Raw genomic sequence first — 27,454 nt, forward strand, 5'->3', positions numbered from 1 at the left:
AACTCTTTATACCAACGACTCAGAGAAAAATTAAAGTAAAAAAACATCCCTTGAAGAACATCCAAATGAAGAAATGACTGAACCCACGTCTCCCCTAGTTAATGTTACTCCTGCTGAAAGAAAGGTTTTAAGAGTTATTTTTTTTTAAATACGCCACAACGGGGCCCCTGGACCAAATGGTCTGCCGGGCTCTCTCTTCCGTGAGGACATTGACTTTTGGGTAGAGAACCTGGGTGAGCTGTACGCGGAGTGCAGGCTCCTGATGGACGCCCAGACTTGTGGAGGGGCTCTCTAATACATCCAATCTACAAAAAAAGGGCCAGGCGCAGATCACAAGAACTATCAAATGATTGCCTTATTGGATGTGGAGGGCAAGGCATACACAAGTTCTCTTCTAATGGAATTAGTAGACTGGGTCACCAAGGAGAACTTGCTTCCCTTCTATCAAACAGGGTTCCGCCCGGGAGGCTACACCATAGATAACATTATAGCCCTATCATATCTAATACAACAAACAACGGTTCGGGGCGACCAGCCTCTCTTCGCCTGCTTCATTGATTATACAGCAGCCTTTGACGGCGTAGATCAAAATATTTTATGGAAGAAATTAGTTAGCTGGAACATTTGCCCAAAACCTCTACAAGCCGTCAGATCACTGTATACTCAAACGTGGGTAAGAGTCAAACTTTCATGTGAATCAGCCACGAAAAAGATTAGCACAGACCACGGATTAAAGCAGGGCTGTGTCCTTGTCCCGCTTCTTTTTAACTTATATACAGCCGATCTGGGCAACGGATTGCAGGGAGCAAACCTGGCGACTCCTAGGACGGGCAGAGTCAGAATCCAATTGATTCAGTATGCAGATGACCTGGTCCTCTTGGATCATACCAAAGTCAGCCTTCAAAAAGGCTTGACAGCATTAGCAGTGTATAACACCGAAAACAAGCTGGTCGCAAATCCTACAAAATCCAAGATACTGATCTTTGGCCGCTACCCAAAAAAGAAGTTAATAAAATGGAGACTGGGATCGCTACTATTATCAAGCACTCAATCATATAACTATCTTGGAGTTTGGCTCAGCGAAACTTGCCGGCCACAGGTTCATCGACACAAGCTCCAGCAGAAAGCCAAAATGGTTACTTACACCATTTGCAAACTCAACGCCACCTTGGAAAGCCCAACCACTACGGCCTTCCAACGAGTTTTGAGAGCAAAATTACTACCCTCCCTCAATTATGCCATACAGGTGTTCCCAGGCAAATTGGGGCAAGACCTTGAAAAAATCAACTGTGCAGCCTAAAAAAAGCTATTTTGCCTTCCGTTATGCACAAGGAACCCTCTAATTTGCTTGGGATTCAATCTCAACTGGCAATCTTTGGAAGAATTAGCAAGCCTGGCAATATATTACTACCTGACCACTATGGCATCAGAGAACTAAAATATTAAAAAAGCCAGGTAACCTGTGGTCAGCTGGTCTAACTTCAGCCAAAGAGCTTTTGAATTTAGTGACAGAGAACTGGGACCGCAATATAATAAAGTACACAACCATCAAAACAGTAATAAAAAAGCAAGTAAGATGCTTCTCACGAAAACTGGACATTGAAGCTTTGACAGTCAGAGGCTTCCATGAGACGCAAAGCTCTCCTCACATTTTAAATGGGCTTAAACCTCACCTTCTACAGCCGCTGGGCAGGCAAGCCCTACATAGGATTCTGGCAGCTAGATGTCATGGGCTTCCCTTAAAACACCTGTATCCTTTGGTCAAAGCAAGTCCAGCGATCATGGAGTGTCGTCTCTGCCACTACAAGCGTGAAACATTGTCTCACATCCTATTATGCTGCCCTGCCTTGTTGTCAGTCCGTAGAACCCACCTAAGGCCTATCCTTCTCCAACTGGGAACACGGACGGTAAAAGAGGCAGTTCTTCAACTATATTTGCTGGACACGGTGAAGCACATGGCCAACTTCGCCAAATATATTTACCATGCGCGACAAGCCCTAAGGGACAGTCCGACCATGGCACAACTTGACTTTTAACTGGTGGAAGGTCCCATGTAGCACATGCCTCCCACAAACACATCATTTTATTAAATTCTAAACATGCTTTTTATGCTGATTGCTCTCCTTTTTGTATTGATTTTTATTAATCATTCAAATAAAGCATTGTCATTGTCATTGTCACTGCAAATTATGCGTGACGATGCATTTCAGTGCTGTGATGCGGAGCACCACACTCAAATGCATTGGTGTCACACCTGATGCGTGATACTTGACAGGACTGCTCATGTATGAGGTTCGTGTTCTGAACAAACCAACATATCCCCAGTACCAAACCAATTTCCCAGGACAAAGTAACTTTCGCTGGAATAGTGTGTTAGAAGCACAGATATTACTCTGCGACAAGAACCACTGGCAGAGAGAGCGACACTGTTGCAGAAGAGAAAGTGGTGAAGAAAGAGAGTACTAGGCAAACTGGGTAGAGGCGACAGTGGGGCACCTTTACCATAGCAAGAGCCAGACTCCCGCAGCCTGATGGTAGTTGTAGTCATTCCATGAGTCCAGCTCCAACAATTTGTGTGCAGTTTTCACAGCGGGTCATGCTTGGAATGCTGGGAAGGCTAGTCCGTGATGGATGGTCAGGCTACAGATTACTATTTTCCAGTCCTTGCACAATATTTGATGCTAGTTGTAAACAGCGCACCTTGGTACCTGTTACCCTGCATATGTGTTCCGTATTTCGAGTTGTGGTTCTTCCTGTGATGTTATACATCTCTGATAAAGTGCCAAATTTTGAAAAGCAAATACAGAGAGAGAACAGACATAGAAGCGGGGCTACACATAGGCAATCATTTGCATCTTTTATATATGCTTAACTATAAACAGGGCTTTAAATTGGATGATTAATGTGGCTGCAGGAGGAGGGGATTCCCTGTATGCGGGAGGTCTAAGTAAATAAGGGGATAGGTTGAACACGTAACTGCATGCTTAATCTTCCCGTGCCTACAAAGCTCTTAAAAGCAGAGTGAGTCATGCAAAATGAGAGATTTTTGTTTTAAGCAAATAAATGCAATTTGCATTTAGACATTGAAATGTCACACAAACGGTTTCTGCGGGAGAATGAGAAAAAGTGGCAATTTGTGTGGGTCTCAAAACGGGAGCAGAAGTACTCATGTAGCAGGCATTGGGTTAAAAATATACCAGGGAAGCAAAGAAAATATTGAAGCGTCTGCATGCTCAGAATGCTGCCCTTTTAAACACATGCAAAAGAAACAATTGATGGACGGAATGCTGGACAATGCAAACATTCACCCCCAGTCACAAGGATCTGGGTTTAATCCATCATTCTTTTGCTCACCACACCACCCCAGTTTGGACCCAGCCATATGCAAATCAGTCTTGACCCTGTTCCTTATGGAAACAGTCCAGCTCAAACTGCCAAACCAGGTCCTCCCTGGACCGAAAACAAGCATCATGGGACAGATTTCAGGGCATCACCCTTCATTAGCCAGGCGAGCATGAATCCAGTGGTGTAGTGACTGGGGGACCAACTTCTGGGCATACCCTTCCTGCTTAGGGCGACATATGCAAAAGAAACAATTGATGGACAGAATGCTGGGCAATGAAAACATTCATCAAGCCATAAGGATCCCATAGTTAGTCCCTGCTCTGTGGGAGGAAACAAGGGCAAGAAAAGAGGGACAAGAGGATGGATTGACCAGTAGCAAGCAAATATCTTTAAAGGACACTGAAATAAAAAAATGAAAGCAGTGCGTGGGCTGTATATATATATATATATATATATATATATGTAGTGAACAAGGTGGGAGTAAGCCGCCGAAATGCGTCTACGCAGCAAATGAGCCAATAAATATCGTTTGGATTTTGATTCACGGAGTCAGCGCCTTATTTTGATGGGAAGTTTGGTTTGGAGTCGATATATATATATATATATATATATATAAATATATATATATATATATATATATATATATATATATACAGACACTTTGATTCGCTCCACCAAAGCCAGTCAGAGCATTGCGGTAGTCGTGAGCGGTCCGGGCCAGGTCACTGGCAGACCTTAATTATCACTCTAATCACTTCTCGATCAAGAAGGTCGCCCAGACACACTGCGTTCGTTTATAACCATTTATTTCAGCAGGTAAAAAGTTACGACGCGTTTCACCATTACGGCTTGTTCACGCTCACAAGCCGTAATGGTGAAATGCGTTGTAACTTTTTACCTGCCGAAATAAATGGTTATAAGCGAACGCAGTGTGTCTGGGCGACCTTCTTGATCGAGAAGTGATTGGAGTGATATATACACACACACACATATATATATATATATATATAAAATGATGTGCTAAGTCCTCTTTTGTTGTCCATGTTTATTTTGTAAATATATGTCATTGATTCAATAGCGGCAATTCATGTGATCAAGCCGTTTGTCGGCGAAACGCGTTGTGGATTAAACAGCACTGGCCAGATTTTGGTGTCTCCTCGTTGCTTCCTGAGAGAGTGGGTTATGAACTTTATGTTGGTTTGATTTTGAGCAGATTATCGTCGGAAGCACTCCGCCAACGTCCACGCCACATTTCATGGGTCAAGGGACCCGGAAGGAGTTCTGTTGTGAAGCTAATATATGCATATGGCAGTCCAGATGCACTGAATGATGTACCACATGCTTCCTGCGGCCAATGACATTGTGGCTGTTGGGGGCGGACTACTTATTTGCCAGGCAGGTCGCGACCCGGATACTTACCCGTCACTTTGTTCTGAGGCTGCTGTGAACCACGTCGCGCTGAGGAAGGCTCGTGTGTGAGCTGAAATGCATTCGCTTGAACTCTGGTTCTTTGTGCATTAAAGGACACCTCCCCTGACTCCCCTGTGTGGCTTCATCCTCTTTGCTGTTGCAGAAGGGCGTGTTTCACTAATAGCGCGCACGCCAGTATCGCGCTTCATGAGGCCCCTGTACCGAGAAGAGGCTCCTAGCTGCTGGCATCTGCTTCGGTGGAGTTTGTGTTTAACCCAAGGTATTGGGATTCTAGGAGTTCACCACGCGAAGCGACACGAAAACGGCAGTGTTTGGAGTCAATTGGCTTCACAATGGGCACCGGATCATTGATCCCGCCCCTGCTTGATGGACTGTTGGTTCTACGTGGTTGGTGCAGTTTAGGGGAGAGGAGGTGGACTTTAATTGACACTTTAAAGGTGCAAGTAATCCGTGATGTGGTGCCGGACCAGAGCACTGCATTCTGGGAGTGGCAGTCCAGATGCACTGAATGATGTACCACATGCTTCCTGCGGCCAATGACATTGTGGCTGTTGGGGGCGGACTACTTATTTGCCAGGCAGGTCGGGACCTGGATACTTACCGGTCACTTTGTTCTGAGGCTGCTGTGAACCACGTCGCGCTGAGGAAGGCTGGTGTGTGAGCTGAAATGCATGCGCTTGAACTCTGGTTCTTTGTGCATTAAAGGACACCTCCCCTGACTCCCCTGTGTGGCTTCATCCTCTTTGCTGTTGCAGAAGGGCGTGTTTCATATATATATATATATATATATATATATATATATATATATATATATATATATATATATATATATATATATATATATATATACACACATAAGTATATATACACTAAATGTGTATACAAGAGGTGTTGACAGCCCGACCTAAAGAAACATGATTGTGTGCATTGATAACTAACTACCATTGTTTTCTATTGCATAATAAATAAATTGAACCCAATAAGAAGTATTTTTCCATAGAGATTGTTATAGAGTGCGTTCTCCTTGAAAGAACCTTTATGAATCTCCAAAGGTACCAGCCTGAAAGACTCAGTGGCCATCCGTCTGCAGGTGTGGTTCTTTGTGTCCGCCACTTTTTTATAAGGAGTACTCAAATTGGTGAACATATAGTGCGAAAAGTGCCATTCTCAGATGTACACTGAATGCACGAATGTTTGAAAATCACCCTTCATCAGGGCATGGCCGCAGGACAATCAATTGGATCAGATCAAGAACCCAAGACTAAAAACTAGCTTACTGCCAACTACACGTCACACTAAGCAAGTTTGGGGCTTTTGACCAGTTTGACGCGTGGGTGGTAAACATGCAGTTGTATGCAGGCCACACAGTGGCAGACAGTGAGCTGAGGTCTCCTTCACTCCATCCACAAGACATTCTTCATGACAGTGCCCTGCACAAGTAAGACATTTCAAAATACCTTGCTAGCTGCAGTCGAAGAACCTCAGTGTGATAAAATATTTACAGGAGTCGTCCTCACCAACCTCCCCTGCACACCCCGCAGCTAAACAGCCCCTTAACTTTAGCTACAAAGCACATGCTTGCACCTTTCCACAGGGTAGAATAATCAATGAAAGATTCAAGTTGCCCGCTTTCCACCGGCTTTGGACAAGGCACTGCGAGGCACCACTGGCTTGAAACATTATTATGAGCAGTTATTTTGAAAGAAATGTTGTTGTGTTTCAGCAGCCATGGATGAAGCAGGTACACTGAGGAAACATTCTGCTGTTTTCGAAACGCCAGTGAAATAGTGGCATTCCATTTTCAATGTAACCAAATCACTGTTACGCATTATAAAGGTACATCAATCCCAGGAACTACAGAGGAAGGGGCATCTTGAGATCAGACAAGCACAGTGGGTGCAAGGGGTAGGAGGCAAATGGCTCGGATTCCTCCTCTCTGTAAGACTGTCTCTTATGTCTCTGTCTCTTATGCTGGAAAAGAGGTGGTCACCTTGAAGTTCAGAGCCTTACTGTAAATACCAGGATCGTTTACTACCCTTCCCAAAGTATGCCACTTAGGGGAAAATACAGCGGCCACTCGTTTGTGTTCATCATACCTTCTTGTGTTTCAATCTGTTTATCACCGAAGGGCCTTCATGGCTTTATGCAGCGTTTCAATGCAACTTTTTTTTGGTAAATGTTTAAATATTTGGTAACTTTACAGCTAGCCAAATACTTCACTTTATACTGTATTCCCACTTCTGTTAAAGCGCTTTCATTTATAATAGTCCCAGTCACTGTTCCCAGAAACGCACGCGGCCGCGCGCGCGCACTTCCCTACCCCCGAGCGCGCAGTCCCATGTGTGGAGTGCGCACAGAGGGCACAGAGGGCACATCCTGCGAGAGCATTTGCGGCCTGCCGCATTTAAAAGGCGCGCGCCGCGAAAAAACGGGCATTTCCTGCTTGTGGAGGACGGCGGCGGAAGTGACCACTTTGGAGTAATTGAATACTCGGGAGCAGAGGTAAGTGTTCTAATGTGGCCACTTGCTGGCCATTTGTTTTTGCTGGGTTCACTTTTGTTTTGCCGCCCTGTAGTGCACGCACTGTTGGTTTTAAATTATTTTATTTGTAAAGCGAGGCTGCGGGCAGATTGAGTGCTTTTGTTAAACTATCCATGTTAATCGCAGTCCCTTCACGAGCTGCGATTAACATGGATGCTTTAACAAAAGCACTCAATCTGCCCGCAGCCTCGCTTTACTTACACAACAATGCAGTAAGTAAGCATGGGCGGATTTCGCGGATCCATGATCCGCGAATTTGCGGATTTGCGTATTCACGGATACCCAAAATCCGCGAATTTGCGGATTCGCGGATTTTGCAGACTTTTTTTAAATTGGGGGATGCAAAGGCCTCTATCCAGCATCACAGCTGATTTTCGACGGTAGATTTGGGAAGAAGGCACACCTGCCCAGCCTCGACGATGCTCACGATTGTTTTTGGGCTGATGAATGAGTCACTGAATTTGAGCTTCAACTAGTTCCAGCGACCATGTGTGTGTTACTATGCAATCGCACCGAAGGGCGCAGGGGTCCCTTGAGTGAGCTGTCCATCCCATCCATCATCCTGTAACTATTTTAGGATGGCGCCGGCAAGCTGCCAACGCCATCCTACAATAGGTACTAAATTAGCTTCATCAGGAAGCACTAATAGATAAAATAAAGCAGGTGCTCGAGCACCTGCTTTATTTATCTATTAGTGCTTCCGGTTGAAGCTAACTGAAGCTAACTTAGTAACTATTTTAGGATGGCGCTGGCAGCTTACCGGCGCCATCCTAAAATAGTTACAACTTCAAGCTTGAGGGCTTGAACTTTTGCCCCCCAAATCCGCCGCTCGCGGATTCGCAGATTTTCGGCAAATTCGCGGGAGTTCGCGGATTGCGGATTTACCAAAAATCCGCGAAATCCGCGAGCGGAACGGATTTTCTGCTCACGCTTAGCAGTAAGTTTAAAAACGCCGCTTGTGGGCTTTTCAGGGAAATCTGCCCGGTTTTCAGACTTTCTGCATTATTTTGGAAGTAAAGCGAGGCTGCGGGCAGATTGTTTTCTTTTATTTAGATATCCATGTTAATCGCAGCTCGTGAAGGGGCTGCGATTAACATGGATACTTTAACAAAAGCACTCAATATGCCCGCAGCCTCACATTACTAACAAAATAATACAGCAATTCTGCAAACCAGGGAGATTACCCTAAAAAGCCCACAAGCAGTGTTTTTAAACTTGCTGCATTATTATGGTGGTAAAGCGCAAAGAAAGAATGACGCTTTAAAATGTATTAACACGCATGAGACACCTTCGCTAGATGAGCACCGAGCTGTTGTCCCACCTTCGGCCTTCTGTGGTGCAAATGCAGCACAGTTGGCACACATTACTTCAGCGTGCATTGGCCTCAGCCCTCCTCGGTTGCCAACAGAGCTCGGCGGAACGCTGACGCTCTCAGCCAGCATTAGCATTTACAGTCGATTATCTCGAACTGACTTTAATAAGACTCCATTATAGCCCGGGCGGTGCGGTGTTTTCACTTTGGGAACCCCTGGCATGTCTGCCACTGGCACCGCCTGGTAACAACCTCACCCTACCGCTACAGCGTGTGCCTTTAAGTTTCTAGAGAAGTTACACTTTAGGTGAGGACTTCCAGAAAAGAACATGTCTTCTCAACACCAGCATCCGCTTTCCTAGACAAATGATTCTTGTGCTAAAAATGTTTTTCATAATAGCATCTCTCCAAAGTCTCAGCATGACCCGCCATAGCAGCGGCTCCTAGCTGCTGCTTGCAATAAATCATATAATCATTCCGCTCGTGCACTGAACATATCGCACTATAAAGTACTCTGTGCCAGCAGGAGTAAAGTTATTGTCTATTTCCGTCATGTGGCTGGGCGCACACTTCTAGGAGGGGAACAGGGAGGGTCTGGGGGGCGGGGGGGGGTTTGAGTCCCGTGGGCCGTGGCCAGAGATCTGGGGGGGATCCTGAGTGAGGGCCCCGGGTCTGGAGGCGGGAGGGGGGGCCTGAGGTACAGGAGACTCAGACGGGACAGATATGGCAGTCTGAGGTGTGGGGACAGATATGGAGGAGGGGAGTCAGGGGACATAACATGTGAATACCGGAGGGGACCCTGAGTGAGAGGGATACGGGGGGTTAGAGTGCACAGGGATGGAGGGAGCGGAGGGGTATACAGGAGGAGTGTACCTGATATAGGAAGGGGGGCAATGCAGGATGAGGAGAGTGACGTCCAGGTGAAAGCCGTTCCAGCGATTAAACTCTGTAGCGCCAAAAAACCCCCGGAGAGTGAACGAGGCGCTTCCAAAACGCCCAAAACAAGACATAGATTGCTGGTGAAGATGAAAATAACTGAGAGCGGACAAGGCCGAAGAGCGTGGGGGTCTGGGGGGGCACAAGCACTGCCCTCTAGGCCAAGGGGAAGGTGCACTGTCGGAGCCGCCCCCCAATAAAGCCCCTCTTAATCTCCTCAGCTGCGGCCTGCATGACTGGGGGTGGTGGGGGGGAGAGGTTCGCGCGGGGAGGGGGGAGGCGGTTATTTAAATAAATACATTTAAAAAAACTTACCAGGGCATCTCTTCCGCCGGTTCTGCATCGCATCACACACGTTTCCAGGCTCTCACACAGTGAAACTAACTTCTCCCGCTCTTTTTCTTCACTGGCAAGTGGAATGACTGGATGCGACTGGGGGCGTCTACTAGGCTGTATCCTGGCATTTGACTGGGCATGGGGCGACTGTATGCCACCGCCCGAGCAGGATCCCATCTCCAGACTCCTGCACTACATTAGGCATGTCAATGGAGTCGCCGTGCGAAGGTAAAAGCGCCCCTTGCTCGCAGATGCGCAGTCGAGTCACTGGACTCCTGCTGCTCTCTGGTCGGAGTATTGCAAATGAACCGCATCAGCCTGCCAGCAACTTCACATTACACACAAGAATCTGAGATTGAGCAGCATCGACAAAAATAAAAAACTATTCTAGCCAATACTGCCCAGAACCGGGAAAAATAATAATGAAGAGCCTTCCCCAGTGTGCTGTTTGTGCATGCATGTTTCATGACTCAGTGGCCATTTTATCTTTTGAGGCAAGTGTGATCACGTATGCTCTCACCAGTCATCACAAGTGCAACATTATACATCACGTTGTGACAGTCATTTTGTCTTTTATTCTTCTTTAATTTACATTCAAGATGTTGAGGCCCACCTTAGAGCGGCACGTTAAAAAAAAAGTGCACCGGAGCACATTTTAAGGATGGAGTGACCCGGTTTTAAATTGTGGTGTACAGTACCTCCTGAAAAGTTTATTAAAATAAATAAATGAATGCGATAGTCACACGTTAAGTATTCAAGGAGTAACAGCAATAGGCAGGGAGGGGCAGAGCGCACCAAAGGAGGAAGGTTATAAAAAGAGAAAGCACTACTTACTCTTTTTATGTAACTTGTGTAATTACTGCTATTGTATTACTTTCCTTTTCCCGCTCGATATTGCATTATGTCCTCCCTTCCATCCTATTGTGAAGCGCTCTAATATCCTTCGGGATCATGTTTGCGTTATATAAAACTTTGTAAAAAAAAAAAAATAAATATAGCAAGTCTGCAAATCGGGCAGATTACCCTAAAAAGCCCACAAGATGTGTTTTTAAACTTGTTGCATTGTTTGCATTTGGCCATGCTGCTGGAGAATGTAGGCATGAATTGAAAGTTGAAGGCGTTTCAGTTTGTAACATAAGAAATGTAGGCCCATACCCTACATTCACAGCATACCATCGTGGATCTGAAAGATGTCCAGCAATGGTTAAAGGAAAATCTAGATTGGTGACAGCCGGGGCATTCAGCTATGTAAGAGCCTGTGGTAGAGCGAAAGGCTGTACTGTTTGCAGAGCTATGTTCTCCATCGCCAGTGGCGCACACACTTTATATATCCTACATGTTAAGCTTGGTATGTGGCTTTCTAGGTTTTTCTCTAATCTTCTATTAAGGGCATCAGAGTGTGCTGCCTTGTGGTCCCAAAGGCATCATAAAGATTGTGTTTCCAACAGCAAATCATAGCAGCACTCCCCTAATCGCATTGCCGCATGGCTCCAGGCTGCAGTAAATAAATGTAAAATTACAATGATGGCCCGCTGCTAATTGCCGGGGAGTGACTGGTGCAGCAGGCAGGTCTGTACTTTGAAGAGGCGGGCAGCCAGGACAGCCCACCGAAGTAAACCCGATTTGCAGTGGCTCTGATCACAGCCTTGAGGCCTCACAAGTGAGCACCAGATTCATGGCCTATTTTTCGCTCATCTATCAGCATCTGTGCCCTAAAAGTAAGTCATTCACTATTTATGAATGTATCTTTTAATTGGTATCGGCGAGTAGTGAGCGAGTTAGCGTGAGTGCCACAGTTTGGTTGTTGAACAATTGTGCAGCACACGACAGTGCGCTGTACCCGCTCCTCCGCTACTTTATAATGAGTCAAAACTTCCACTAGACAAAAAACAGATCTCTCTGTAGCTGGTCCATCAATCTCCAGAGTTATCCAACCAAAGTGAAGAGGAGAAGCCTGTATTGATCCCAGGTTTTCTGGTACCACATTGTTCAGCCACTAATTGTAAACACTTCTCCAAGTCCACCTTAATACCTCCCAAGTCCCTGACCACTCCCTGCACGCATCAGTGCGGCCCTCTGTCACACCACAACCAAATATTTTTGACCCTTAGAAAAATATTTGCGAGTACCCATGGTCTATTGTAAATGTGATTACATGCCAATGTGTGTGAATGGGACACATATCTGTTAAAACATTGACATGGCAAAAGGTAAAGAAAACGCATGAGAGTGGCTGGATTGTGTGGGTAGGTGCATATAAGTTTAGCCTAATGGGTGCCAATAATGAAGCACAGGGGCACGTGCTTATTTGCCTAAACTGGAATCCCAGGTAACTATTTGGTTGTTTTTCCTAATGGAGTATGTGGGTCAGTCCCTTTCATTTTTTGTAACTCTTAGAGCCTTTGCTTAGCGTGATACACTGTGAAGGTATGGCAGAACTTCGTAACGCTTTGTATCACACATTGATAATTGATGAGAGCACAGATATTTCTGTTACAAAAAAACTCATCCTGTACTTCAAGTTCAGACCTGTAACCTCAACAGAGCACAAAACACTATTTGGCGGCATAATGAAGCTGACTAGTTGTAATGCTGAGGCTATCACTACTGCTGTGAAAGAATTCTACACTGCCAATAAACTGGACCTCATGAAAATGGTCATGTTCACATCCGATGGTGCGTTTGTGATGCTGGGTAAAAATAATGGTGTTGCTACTCGCCTTAAACACTCCATTCCCCATCTAGTTGAGCAGCATTGTGTCGCTCACCGAGAAGATTTGGGAGTTGATGATGCCTGGAAGAGGGTTCCAATGATTAAAGAGATGGAGACATTATTGAGGACTGTCTACACTGTGTTCTCTAGATCTCCTGCAAGGAAGTCCAAGCTGGATGAAATGGCATCAGTCACTGATTGTGAAGTGGTCTCTTTTCGACCATTGAATGAAGTCCGGTGGCTTTTGAAGCATTTTGCAGTTGGTGCACTAATTCGGAATTATGAGGCTGTTCTTAAGTACTTTGAGCATGAAAAAGTTGGAGAGTATGATCAGTTGCTAAATATTGTTGCAAAAAGCTATCTGACTCAAACCACCGTATTTCCCTTGCAGTATTTAATGACGTTCTGAGTGAATTTGCGTCTTTGTGCAAACTGTTCCAAAAAAGTTCTTTGACTCTGGTTGAAGCTGTACAGTATGCAAGAGCAAAGATTGGCCAAATTAAGGAACAATATTTGGGGGACACTGTCTTTTGGAGCAGCAATGTAAGAGATATGATTGTGTTGTACAAGGAAAGGCAAGAGTTTGACAGTGGACCTATTTTGTCCTTTGTTTCCCTTCTTTGTGAGCACATGCAAAAAAGGTTCCCTGAAGATGAACTGAAAGAATGGGCAAGTTTTGAAATACAGGCAATGGCAACACAATCACATTTTGATTTTGGGACTGAGAATATACAAGGACTTGTTGAAAAGTATAAAAATGTCTTGGTCGTGGGTGATTGTAAAACACCAGAAGATGTTGTTCGGCAATACAGAGATTATAAATATGTGGTGGCAGAACATGTAAAGGGTGGGTTATTTACCACCTTTCAAGACCTGGTGAATTTCACTGTACGCAGTGCTGCTCAGTATAGTGTTGTGTCTCAGCTTGTTGAGGTCTGTGCAACATTTCAAGCATCTAGTGCAGATTGTGAACGAGGATTCAGCCTCATGAATACTATTAAGAGTAAATTGAGGATTAGACTAGAGCAGAAGCATTTGGATATGCTGATGAGGACAAAGGCCTACCTTCTGAATGGGAAAGTTGACCTTGATAGAGTGTATCAGCACTGGAAAAATGGCAAGGATCGCCGTGAGAAGCAACCCTGTCACCCATCTAGTGATGCCACTTGACATGTCTGAACGGCTTTCTCCCACAGTCCATGTTTGCCTGGATGTCTAAGTTTTACAAACTATCTCTGGTGGGATAGCCCAACATTACCCAGCAGCTCTCACATCAAATTGTAAATAAGTTATAGAATGTTGTAACTTATTGTGTAAATGTGATATTGTATAGGCTCTCAATATTTCCCCACCAAATGAACAGTGCTCCAGTTAAGAATATTTAGTCAAATCTAATGATGGTACCACCACTGGAGTCTTGTGCTTTTCTAAGCCTGAAGTGTACTTGTCTGTGTAACTAATTCATGTAATGGCGTGTTTATCCAATTTGCAAACCGACCTTAAGACCCTTAACGTGGCGCTGTATGTGTGAAAATGTACCATCTTTTCACTTTTTTAAGTAAATATTTAGAGTGATATTTGGCACGGCACACTCGTGTTGTCTGGTTCCTGGAGCACATAGCCATGGTTGCAGCGCACAGAGACCCTCCACTGCCGCACACAGAGGAAAAAAATTAGAGGGAACATTGGCCCGTACTAAATGCTTAATTTTGTCCTCCTGGCATTGCTTCAGCTGTGTCTGTTCCCAGTGGTAATTCCACATTCTTAATCTTCTAGCCACTGCTGCTAGTTGCTTCACGTATCCCAGTGCTAATAACTAACTCTCTTAGTCCTCTAGGCAGTGCTGCAGCTGTGTCTCTGTGCCGACTGGTAATTCCTCATTCTTAGTCCTCTAGCCAGTGTTGCTAGGTACTTCTGTAGTCCCATCAGTAAATCCTCATTCTAAGTCTTCTCTGCAGTGCTGCTAGCTGTGTCTCTGTTACCACTGGTAATTCCTCATTATAAATCCTCTATGCAATGCTGCAGCTGCGTTTCTGTTCCCACTGGTAATTCCTCATTCTAAGTCCTCTAGGCAGTGCTGCACCTGTATCTCTGCTCCCATCGGTAATTACTCATTCTAAGTCCTCTAGGCAGTGCTGCTAGCTGCATCTCTGATCCCACTGGTAATTCCTCATTCTACATCCTCTAGGCAGGCAGTGCTGCAGCTGTGTCTCTGTTCCCACTGGTTATTCCTCATTCTAAGTCCTCTAGGCAGTGTTGCACCTGCGTCTATGTTCCCACTTGTAATTCCTCATTGTTTGTCCCCTTGGCAGTGCTGCTTGCTGCTTGTCTCGGCTTGTCAGTAATTTCCACATTTTAAGTCCTCTAGGCGGTGCTGCAGCTGTTTGTTTGTTCCCAGTGGTGATTCCTAATTCTACGTCCTCTAGGCAGTGCTGCAGCTGTGTCTCTGTTCCCAGTGGTAATTCCTCTTTCTTAGTCCTCTATGTGGTGCTGCTAGCTGCTTCTCTGCTCCCAGTGGTAACTCCTTATTCTTAGTCCTCAAGGCAGGGCTGCAGCTGCTTCTCTAGTCCCACTGGTAATTCCTCATTCTTAGTTCTACAGGCAGTGCTGCAGTTGCATCTCTGGTCACAGGGCTGATTCCTCTTTCTCTGTCTTCTAGCCACTGCTGCGGGCTGCTTTTCTGGTCCCAGTTGTAATTCCTCATTCTTAGTCCTCTAGACAGTGCAGCAGCTGCATAAGGGACCTCAATTAACCACAAGGTACTTCACCCTTGATATAATTATTTAAAAAATTGCAGCTGAACAAACGTTTCCATTTTTTTTATTGAAAGTGAGATGTACAATAAACAACAATGGCGCATTTTTACACTAAAGCTAACAAAAATCTCACTTTCGAGAAAACCAAATGGAAGTGTATGCTCAGTTGCAATCTTTCACTTTATAATTGCATTAAGGGTGCAGTATCTTATATGGGTACTAGAGGTCCCTCTACGACTCCACAGGGACACCTAGTAACAGCCTTTGGTACTGCACCCTTTACTTGCTTTGTGGATTTTCTTTTTTTCCTTATCCTATTGCTGGGATATTTCTGGGAAGAAAAAAAAAATCGAGCATACATCATTTACCACGCCAGGAGCTAAAAGATTCACTAATGCGAGACCTATTGCATTGTACATGCTTGTTTTATTTTATTTTATTTCCAGTGGGGAGTGCTGTGCAGTCCTTCAATTAAACTCAAATTCACTTCTTTATTTATGTTTGGACTCCATGAAAGTCCTAAAATAGAATTGCAGGTATGCTCCCTAAGGAAAATAAATCTGGGGATCCTGCAGCTGCCACAATGTAATGAATCATTTCAACCTTCCTGTGTACTGCAGCAAATAGACCTTTCAATGAATGCCCCCGTCCTCTGAGGAGTTTTATTTTGCCTCACTCTCCAGTCCTTTGCTGCTGATTATTATCGGCGATGCATGGTTGTACCAAAGCATGCTAGCATTGTGTATTCTTGCTCAAAGATACATTATAAACATTTAAATGGAGGGAGGTGCAAAAATCACTTTGCCATATGTGGGAGTCAGATTGTTCACTTATTTTTCCTTTTTTAGTCAAGTAATGTTTGTAGCTTATTTGACTTGAGAATATTTGGATTTGATAATAATTCTGTCTACATTCTACTGACTGGTCTGCTTTCATTTTAACCACTTCAGTGTTGGCCACGTTCAGCGGACGTCGCGTGCACTACCTCGGTAGTGCTGCGCACGTCCGTTGAACGTTCCGGCCCGCCCTGGCAATAGAACGTTCCACACCAGCACGAAACGTTCGGCGGAGGAGTTCAAAAACAATGTTTACCTCATGTTATTAAAAAAACTAATTGTCTGAATTAACACGGATGCGTGATTCTTGTTTCCACTAGTAAACAATGCCTTTCCTGTGCCAAACAGAAACATGCCTTTATCTGATTCTTCATCCTGCAACCAGCACTAGCTTTTACTCTCTCCTTAGACTATCCGTCACTTCACTTCAGCCCATTTTACCAGGGACCTCATTTTCTTGCACTACTGGCAAACAATTAGATTTTATCCCAGCACTAGTCAACGATGCCTGTCCCAGTGCTAACAGGCACAAGCTAATAAAATGAGTTATTTAATTTTCAGTAAAACACTCACTGCTGGATCCCACTCGTGACTGCCTCCAGGCGTGCAATGTGCTCTGTGACCACCAGATCAGCCCTTGAGTCCCTGTCCCCACCCTCCACAACTCCTGAGCCAATCCTCACGCTGCTACTGTTAGAGACCAGAGCTAGGATTGGCTTGGTCAGGGGCTGTCAGTGCAGTTTACCATCCTGGGGGCTGTGACAGCAATCCCTCAGGCTCCTACTTTGGAGAGCCTAGCGAGGGTTCAAGTGAACATGTCAGGCTGGTCAGAGCAAGGCACCCGCCCAACCCGGCATGCACACTAAACCAAAGTGGCCTAGTGTTTATTGTCACTCATAAAGGCAGGCTCCTCCTCCTCCCCCTCCCCCCCCCCCAAAGTCAGCCTGGCTGCCTTTAGTCACTTGCTCTCCTGCAAACGATGCCCGGGTAATGCCGCACAATAAGTAAACAATTAATATGAGACCCCAGGACAACAGGGCAACAACGGAAATGGGGGCATAGCCCCCAAAGCTCCTAAAGAGAAATCATTGCTGATTCTGAACTGTGTATATGAACTGTGTGTCTTCTTTAGTCTCATTTGAATGCCCTTCCACTACCAGCACAAGGTACAAGCTGAGAATTCAGCACCATTATTGGAAATCTGTTTAAATGTAATTCTGTAAGGCATTTTAAGCCTGCATCAGTGTGAACACTCAACACCAACTTAGGTGGGTAGAGGCAGGTAGCCAGTACTAATCTAGGTTTTAAGACAGTAGATCTAGGGTTATTGCTGATCTTCATGCCAAGTTTAGTGAGCCTGGCAGAAATGAGCCTAGTATTTTACTTATACTGGTGTCTGAACATTTTTGTCGGATCAGTAACCTCTCTATTTATAATCGCATTCTATCATTTGAAGATCTTGTCATATTACTTTACATAAATAAATCCATGTCATTAATAAGAACGTATAAATATAAAATTTAAGTAACACCATCACCAAATAAATGTTCTACAATTCCTTTCTCATCAAAACTTTCCGATGTACGTTTTGGAAAAATATTTGTCACATTGTAGTTAAACTTTGAATGACAAAAGGAACTATAAACTATAAACAAGAGCCTGTTTCCGTTTGAGCGGGAAATCTTTGTAGTTGGTATTTATTTCTACTTTGAAATAGATATCCCATCTCCCAGGAAAAGGACTAAATACAAAAATATTCACACAAGCTGCCCCATTCAACTTTGATATCTGAAATTGGAAGATAGATATAGCTGTTTGCTATGTATACTAAATCTTTTTAGTATAGGCAGGGTAAGGGAGTTACTCACCCAAGATAACCCCTGCTCACCCCCTTGGTAGCTTAGCATGAGCAGTCAGGCCTATCTCACAGGCAATGTGTAAAGCATTTGTATATATCACACACAATAATACAGTGAAACCACTACTGACACCACACCAGTTAAAAATTAGAATTTCTCTACCAAAACCAAACAAGACCAAAATGAAAAATCCAACATACACAACTCAAGATATGACTTTAAAAGGTTTTAGCAATTCAGTCTAACTATGGATGCTGGTATTTTACGCAAAGTACCTTCAGATGCGTCAAAATTCACTAGGCAAAACAGCTGCAGAGGAGGGAAGCTTAGAAAAACACAGAGATGTATTGGTTCCTGAGTCCGCAGGTAGGCGATGTATCAATTCTGCCGAGGTAGATGTGCTGGTTGAATCCAGAACTGTATGGGGAAAATGATGCATTGAAATCAAAGACAGTTCCGGTCTGTGGGTGACATCTGAAAAACTGCCACACAGGTGCGATGCGTGGAAATCTGGACATGCTGGAGATCAGTGCGGTGGAGACAAACAGACGCTGCATCAGTTTAGTCAGTCACAGTCCTACGATGCTTCGCTTCTTTCAGCTACACAGCAGTCCCTGCATCAGAATCAGTGTGGAGGTCTCGTCCTTCGAAGGCATTTTGCATTTTGCGCTGAACTCGGGCTGTTGTTATTTCTTCACCCGCTGACAGGCGCTGCACTGATTTCTTTCATTGCACAGTGGTGGTGCATGGAAATTTCTCCTGCCTGGTGGTGTTGCATCAGAACAACAGGCACTGGAAGGGTGTTGCATCGATTTTGATGGTTTCAAGCAGCAGAAAAACCTGCAAGGGCCTAGAGCTGGAATTGGCACCACAAGGCAGGTCAGAACTTCAAGAAATGGAGTACAGGGACGCTGCAGATGAAGATTTGTATGGTCCTGAGACTTCCAACAGGAGGAGACACACAAGCCCTTGGAGAAACTTTACAAGTAGGATACACAACAAAAGTCCTGTCCTTTTGCTCCCCAAAGCAGAAGCAGCAACTGCAGGACAATCCAGCAAAGCAAAACACAGCAAAGGGGCAGTATTCCTCCTCCCAGCTCTTCAGCTCTCTCTTTGGCAGAGGTTCCTCTTGATCCAGAAGTGTTCTAAAAGTCTTAGGTTGTAGGCCAAATACTTATACTCCTTTTGGCCTTTGAAGTCTTTGTAGTTTGCAAGTTCCTGCCTTGCCTACCCTTGGCTCCAGACACTCTCCAGGGGGGTGGAGACACCATTGTGAGAGGACAGGCAGAGCCCGTATTCAGGTGCAGGGAACAGCTCCTTCCACCACTGTAGTTCAGAAAGGGTCATCAGACTTGCGATGGACCATCAGCATGTGAAGCTCACACTTCAACTTCCTTTGTTTGACTATCTAGAGTGAATGTCCATAGAGGCCCCTGTCAGTCTAAAGCAGACAACATTGATTCCATAGGCAGTCAGAGGCACAGGATGATTAAATAAGAAAACACCCACTTTTAAAAAGTCACTTCATCATAAGGTGGTAAAATGCAGACCATATTTCAAACGTTCTGTGTTTTTCTAAAAACTCAAGGGCTTGTGAATGTTGAGCATTTGACCCTGGAGTATGCCCTGTCCATGCGCATTGATTATATTAGAGTCAGATTGGAGCCTCGTCAGGTTCCAAAGCAGGATGCACAGCTAACAAGAAAAAATGCATTCCAACAATTTCATCCATAGTTCCTCCATTTTATTGATTAATTCTGTTTTCACTCCATATATCATTCTTTTTCAATCAAGTGCAATATTCAAATATTTTCAACAAATGCCTTTCCAAGCTATTCGACACAACACAAGGGGGTTCCCTCATCACATGACGTTGATTTATTTTTAAAAATCCAATGCATTTCAGGCATATCATTGCCCTTCCTCAGGGGTAAGCTGCATTAAAACACATAACATATAATTGCCCAATGTCCATACCCACAGGTAGATTATGTTACACAATTATGATGTTCACCCAATCGTCGTGCATCCTGTGCAACAAAAACTAAATTAAATGAAATAGAAATTGGATATATGAATTAAGATACAAAAATCCAAATCAAGAATACTGTGCTAACTTCGTGTTGATAATGATAAAACATGCAATTCTGTAACCATGCCTAATGAACATAGTGTATGCCACAAACTATCTCCCTAACCAAAAAAGGTTAGCTTAGTTAAGCTAAATCCTCATTGCACATATAACCAAAGTGACTTTGAAACCCAGTTTCCTCACAAACAATAAATTCCCTTCAACCAAATACACTAGAAGTCAGCTCAGTAAAGGGATCAACAATGGTGCCATACCCTTTAAACAAATCTCCTGTAAAAACCGATGAGACCTAAAAAGGCTCTCACCTCAGTCTGGATCTTGGGGGTCTCCCACGTCAGAATGGTGTCAATCTTGGGTTGTAGGGGTGCCACCTGGCCGCTTCTTTCCCGGTGTTCTAAGTACACCACAGACCCCTGCCCTATCTGGCATTTACTGACCTTAATAGTAAGGTCTGTCTTCTGCAGAGCCTTCAACACTTCCCAGAGGTGATGCAAGTTATCCCCCCAACAGGAACTGAACACTGCAATGTCATCCAGGTAGACGGAGCTTAAATTCACCCACCCAGAGAAAACCCGGTTAACAAACCTCGGAAAGGTGGCAGGAGCGTTTTTCAACCCAAAGAGCATCACAAAGAACTGGAAGTGCCCCTCTGGCATTGAAAATGCAGACCTCCCCCATGCTCCATCGGTCAGGGAAATCAGCCAGTACCCAGACGTTAAGTCAAACATACTGAGGAACTTGGCAGCTCCCAGCCAAACAATAAGCTCATCGGCTCGGGGGAAAGGGTGCACATCAGTCTTAGTGACAGCATTGAGCTCACAGTAGTCTGCGCAGAACTGCAGGGTTGGCACTAGGTGCAGCACCCTTTGGGACCAAGACCACTGGGCTGGCCCAATGACTGTTAGAGGGCTCTATCAACTTTAAAGCTATCATCCTGTAAACCTCTTCCTTGATGCTGGCTTTGATCTTGTCAGTCAACGTGTAAATCGTGTGTTATACAGGAGGACCATTCCCAGTAACCACATCGTGGGCACACCAGTGGGTAACCCTGGGGTCAAGGAAAAGAGGGAGGCAAACTGTCCCAACAACTTGCAACAGTCCTGCTTTTCCAGGGTCACTTTTGGCGAGAGGTTCACACATTAGGCAGACCCATCCTGCTCCTTTGCATACAGGGGGTCAGGAAGAGGTTCACTTTCTTCCTCCATTTCATCATCTGTTGCCAGGAGCATAGTCACTTCAGGCCTCTCAAAGTGAGGCTTGAGGCAGTTTGCATGCAGGACCCTCAAAGGGTTCCTTGGAGACCGCTAGTTCACCAGACAGGTGACTTCATAAAGAAATATATGAAGTTGGCACCCCATTGTATGCAACCTCTTTGAGGAAACCCATATGGGAAAAGATCCCCATCAATGCCCGGCCAACCACAGGCACCGTCATTGTTCTTAGAGATATAGCCTCTGGGTACCAGGTATCATGGTCCACCAAGACCAGGATAAATCTGTTGCCCATGGCTTTCTCGGGGTCCAGGGGCCCCACAAAGTCAATGCCCACCCTCTCTAAAGAGGTGCTCACGACAGGGAAGGGCTGGAGCAGAACCTAACATCTCCCTCCACTATTGCCACTTGCCTGGCAAGTCAGGCAAGTCCTACAGTAGAAGAATTTCTGCGCATTTGGGGCCACCAGAAGTGGGTGACAAGCCACTCAAAGGGTTTTTTTTCTGTCTCAAATGTCCAGCCATAGGCACGTCATGAGCCAGACCCAAGAGAAGGCTCTGAAGCCCTGGGGTACCATCAGCACATGGACTGACCCAGGCTCACAACCTTAGGTTCACTTTCCAGGAGACCATTCTCCCAGTAACTCCAGTGTGATCCAGACTCCTTGCCAGCTGCCTGCTGTGCGACCTGCAGCCACGGGCCATCAAGAGATGGGCACTCTTGTGATCCTGGCAGAATTCCTCCCTGGTAGGATGCCCTTCTTGCTGCCAATGGGTCAGCTCAGGCACCACTCCCAGTACAGCCACTTGCTCCCCTCTAGTTTCCAGGGCATCTCCCTCAAGGTCTGCCTCCTCCTAGTCTGTGGGAACTTCTGGGGCTCTTTTCCCATGCCCCTTGCCTCTCCTCTTTCTGGCAGGGACCTGGGCAACTCTCTCTGGCTCCAGGTTCTTATGATCACCCTTCCTAGCTGCCATTGTTTGAGTGCTCACACACCCTGCTAACCCCAACTTCTCTAAGTGTGATCAGCGTTTTGCCTCACCTAAGAGGAATCCTCCAGGTAATTTCCCAGTACACAATCAAAAGTCATGGTTGGGTTTACAGCGACTTTCAAGGAACCCGAGACCCTTACCCATTTAAAGGGAACCTGTGCCACCATGTACTGGCACTCAGAATTGTCCACTGCAACAACTTGGTGGAACACATTAGGGAATCCCTGATCTTCAGACACCAGGTGACACCTTACCATAGTCATTCTGGCTCCAGGGTCTCTCAGAGCCACTACCCTCTGTCAATTGGTGGTCATCCACTGCCTGTATTTCTTAGTGGTTCAGGTACAAGGTTACTCAGACCATTTCACTGTGCCCTAGTTAGACAAGCTGGCTCCCAACCTTCAACTGGAACCAAATCCATCCCAACCTCTACACTGGCCACCCTGTGACTATGCACGAGTGGGTGCCACTGTACACTGTACACTTGGGACACTAGGAACTCCCCCTCAATGTGACCCCCCTGACCACATGCATAACACTTGAAGGGAGCCTCTCTGTAGGTTTCCCTGAAGAGATCCATGGCTTTTTGTCATTGTGTGATGGGAATCTTTAAATTTGGAACTAGATTGGGGCCATTTAGAGAACTCCCTCTGTTTACCCTTGCCCCCCCACACTTCTGAGGGGGACCCTCCCCATCCTTTCGAGAGTTACCCACATACCCCATGTGAACCCTGGTACTCGTCCAGCGGTTCACCTCCTGAGAAAACTTCCTGGGGCCAGTCAGCTGGCTGTCAATTAGATGCTGGAAAAGCTCTGGCAAACACAGACTATGCAAGTGCTTCCAAGCAACCAAATTGTAAAACCCCTCATAGTGTGTTACCTGGCTGCCCTTTATCCAACCATCCAATGCTCCGCAAAAATTATAAACAAATTCCAACCAAGTATGAGAGTCAGTTTTCTTAAAAGATCTCAACTTTTCCTTATACTGCTCTGGGTTGGGCCTTACTGGGTAATCAAGGCATCCTTCATTTTGGTGTAGATGAGAGCTATATTTGTCCTTAGAGCTGTCAATGTGTTGCTTCCTCTACTTCAAAGTGTTTCCACAGACCCCCTTCCCCACTGGGTGTGTGGAATGATGCCTCATAAGCTAAAAACCAAGCATGTATGTCATCCCCCTTCCTGTACTCTTGCACCAGGTCCTTTGGAATGTGTACCTTCTACCCAGGCTGCACCGGTTGCACGCTGTCACCATTTGAACTGGACTCTGTCTACCTGACCTTGATGCCCAGCTCCTTTAAACTCAACTCAGGAGCTTAAAGTTTTTTTTTTCCTCCAGTGTGTGGGTCCTCCGTCCCATGGCAATAGCATTCTCCTTATCTTGTTGCTTTTACTCCCACTCAAGCTTATTACTTTCCATCCTGATGTTATAAGGCTCAAGCTCATTGTCCCTGGCCCTCTGTCTTTCCTACAGCTCCACTGGGGATACACTCCTAGATGACACATTGCTGCCACCCTCAGAAGAGGCTCCCATAGGCAGATCCTGAGCTCCAAAATCCCATTACTGGCTCTGCACCTCCAGTTCCATATTCCCCTTCTCAGCCTTCCCAGCTTCTCTTGTTGCCTACCAGGCCCTCAGAGTCTTTTGCAGCTCCTCCATCCTAGCGGTGCTTCTATGGGTGTTGCAGGGATTCTACTCTGTAACAGAACTATGCATGGTACCATAGAACATTGGTATGTAGAGACTGTGTCAGCATATCACATCGGCATCTATGAGCCCAACTCCAACTAGCTATAGTGCCTCACTTACCCGCCTAACCTTACCAGAAAAAAAAGTGATTTGGAACCCCAGTTTACAAATCACTTGACCCACACAGGACACACCCTTTTACTCTCTTACTTATACTTGTCAACAATAAGATAAACAGGATACACAAAGGAAATTTTGAATATTTATTTAAACCATCTGGCTCTGAAATTCAGTATTTGTGCCACAATTAGAAAACAAATGCATACTAAAATTACTGTTAGAATGGTTAATAAACTGTATACATGAAAAGCCCTGTCATTATATTGGACAGAGTACCCTAAAACCCCCTCCCCTGCTACTGAAGCTAAATGATAATATATTAAAGATATCTGGGAATAGTGGAGGACCCCGTACCACAGCATACACAGATGACCGTTCTACATCTCAGCAGACGCAGTGTTCTTGTCTCAGAACTCTCATTCCATGTGTGTTTTATGTCTCCTGTACTCACCTATATGAACAGACATGTGGGCATAAACAGCAGCTGCTTTTTTGTGTTATATCTAGGTGCTCATGTGTGCCCAAATGACAAGGAACATTATTGTTTGACCTTGTCTGTGGTGTTGAGACTAAATTCCAGAAAAAGAACAGAACTGGAAAACATATGCAGGTTCTGTGTGAAAGCGCAATGTGGCACAAAGCAAGTATGTTTATGTAGTAACGTATGCAAATAGAAAATGAGGCCTATAACTTGCACAGTTAAGCTAACAAAGGGAAAACTACAATGGGTCATGTAGAAAATACATAACAAAGGGGCATCCAAAATCTATGTTTAAGCTGATCCACTTTGTAAGACTGCAATTTCTCAATCTCAAACACCAATGTTGCAACCTCACTTACTGGCTCACTAGAGAGAGACATGGTATGTGGATACTTCAAGTGTTATCATAAAAATTGGAATAAGCAAAAAGTGGTATGTGGTTGCGTAATGTTCTGCACGCAGTAGTAGTGTACACCAATCACTGTGTGTCAAGGTACAAACACAAGTCATATCCCACTGCTGACCACCAATGTCAGAAATGAAAGCCTCTAGTTAATTAATCACAACATTTCCCTAAGTTTTTTTTTATTATAACACCTTACTTTGGTGTTCAAAGGCTATAATGTGCTTATAGGCTAATTAAACTGGAAATACTTCAGATACCAGGGCCCGTATTATCTATAGGGTGTGCCATCCCTGTTTGTGTCACGATGCACCTTCAACAGGTGCACCAGGCACAAAAATAAACAGCGCATATGAATGCAATGAATGTGCTGCCCTCAAGGGAGCTGCGAACTTAGGCTGCCATGGGGCAATACATTCACTGAAATTCAGAGCAGCTGCTTTAATCAGCCACGCTGTTTTTCATTGTGCAGGTGGCTCCTGCCTGCAATTAAAGAGACAGGGACAGAGATCCCCCTGCAGGTAGGTTCAGTGAGTAACTGCATCTACTTGCACAGGGATGTCTGACGGGTCCTTGGGACCCACTTTTTTTCCTCCAGACCGTGACCCACAGGAAGCACATGGTAAGTGCACCACCTTTTTGTGGCACACGGTCAGTGCGCCTCCTAACGTTGTCTGTGCCTTGTGCCCACACCCATAATATGGTGTGAGTGCAGACGCAAAAAGATTCCCTCATTTGCATGAGGCCATGCTCCCATGCAAATGAGGGCGTGCCAGTGTAATCTGTATTACAGAAGGGACCGCACAGCGTCTGCAGCTCTTTCTGGAATACCTAAGTGCCCTCGGGGCACGCACTCTTGTTGCGCCCCCCAGGGAACTTTGTGTAATATGGCACCAATAAGGTTTTCTGATAAAGATAAGACATCTTGTTTATTACCATTTCATAAAATGTTTTGACGCTTGAGTGAATATGGAAAGACATAATCTCAAAAAGATTAAAAATCTAAAGGTCAGTTGCACTTTTTTAACATTTCTCTCCCTTTCACCCTTTCGCCCTTTTGCCCAGGACGCCGAGTCTGTTTGGGAGAGCAGCTGGCAAGGATGGAGCTTTTTCTCTTCTTCACCACTTTTCTTCAGCAGTTCACTTTCTTCATCCCACGGGATCAACCAAGACCTAAGGAAGAGAGATTGCCAGGTGGCATAAGCGCTCCCAAACCTTACCAGTTCTGTGCTGAATTGAGATGAAGGAAGATCACCCTACACAGCAAAACATCTTAGCATTATTATATCGAAAACAATAAAGCCACTGCTGTCTATTTCAGGAAATGATGGCTGGAATTTTACATAGAGCATTCTATTTTAAGGTCCTGTACACTGCGTTCTGTGATGAAGGATGGGCTCTGAGGAAATTTTACAAATTTACAGTTAGAGCTCATTCTTTGCTTTGAATTCAGGACTGGTTTCAACCATATATTAATATGGTGACTATCCCTTAGCTTATGTTTATATTCACTAATTTTTGTCTTAATATGGTTCATAATTCAAACTCCTCTCCCACACTTTCAAAGCACTATATAACACTAGCCCAGCATACCTCAACAAACGGATCTTTTTTTCACAAACCTTCCAGATACTCCAATTCCCACGGACTTGTACTTGCACACATCTCACGCATATGGAAAACAACATCCAGTGGTCGAACTTTCTCCTACAGTGCTCATGAAACGTGGAATGGCCTGCCACTGCACATAAGAATCTCCTCCTCACTTCATGAATTCCACATGAAACTGAAGACCTGCCTTTTCAAGTAGCCCGTCTATGCCCTAGATCTTGTTCGACTCATACCAGCTCAGTGCCAGGTTACCCTACTGGGTGATAGTGCACTCTATAAATCTACATACATACCCATACATACATAGCATACCCTAACATACCTTACTGGTTGTGTTTCCTAAAGTGGCAGGAGTTCATTAACTTTCCACAATGTCCCTGTAACATACTCCTCCATTCATTGTACCCTCCATTTTATTGTTTTTTGCAAATATTGTAAAGCTCCTAGAATATGATTTTTAAAACCCCTGCTCAAAAAGTGCAGTTTTACTCAAAGCACACTGGCATTATTGTGTTCACAGCAACTACATGCAGCAAACATCTGTTTGCATCAGTTGATTTGTTCAATACTCTCAATACTCTACTAAAGTAGTCGCTTTTAGTGTAATATAAATTATTGATATAAATGCAAGCGTAATTTACTTTATAATTTGTCTATGAATTTGAGAACTGTAACTCTGTATAATGGATTGTTTGTAACAATGTTATTGAATTTTGCTACAAACAATCCATGATACAGAGTTATATCGTATAAATTGCACGGAGGCCGTTAATCGTCCTTGATATGAGGGCGGCT

At 44.8% G+C, this 27,454-nt stretch overlaps 1 protein-coding gene across 1 annotated transcript in view; it reads left to right on the top strand.

The window, feature by feature from the left end:
- LOC147748034 (cytochrome P450 2D6-like) overlaps positions 1 to 27,108 on the top strand; it is a 260,715-nt gene extending 233,607 nt beyond the window's left edge. Inside the window, exon 9 of the mRNA XM_086958064.1 lies at positions 26,114 to 27,108. Within this exon, the coding sequence (XP_086814190.1) occupies positions 26,114 to 26,292 (179 nt within the window). The 3' untranslated portion in view covers positions 26,293 to 27,108. The remainder of the gene's footprint in view (positions 1 to 26,113) is intronic.
- Positions 27,109 to 27,454: the final 346 nt, after the last annotated feature.

This window comes from Lissotriton vulgaris, chromosome 1_1 (genome assembly GCF_964263255.1).
Source record: "Lissotriton vulgaris chromosome 1_1, aLisVul1.2, whole genome shotgun sequence".
NCBI lineage: Eukaryota > Metazoa > Chordata > Amphibia > Caudata > Salamandridae > Lissotriton > Lissotriton vulgaris.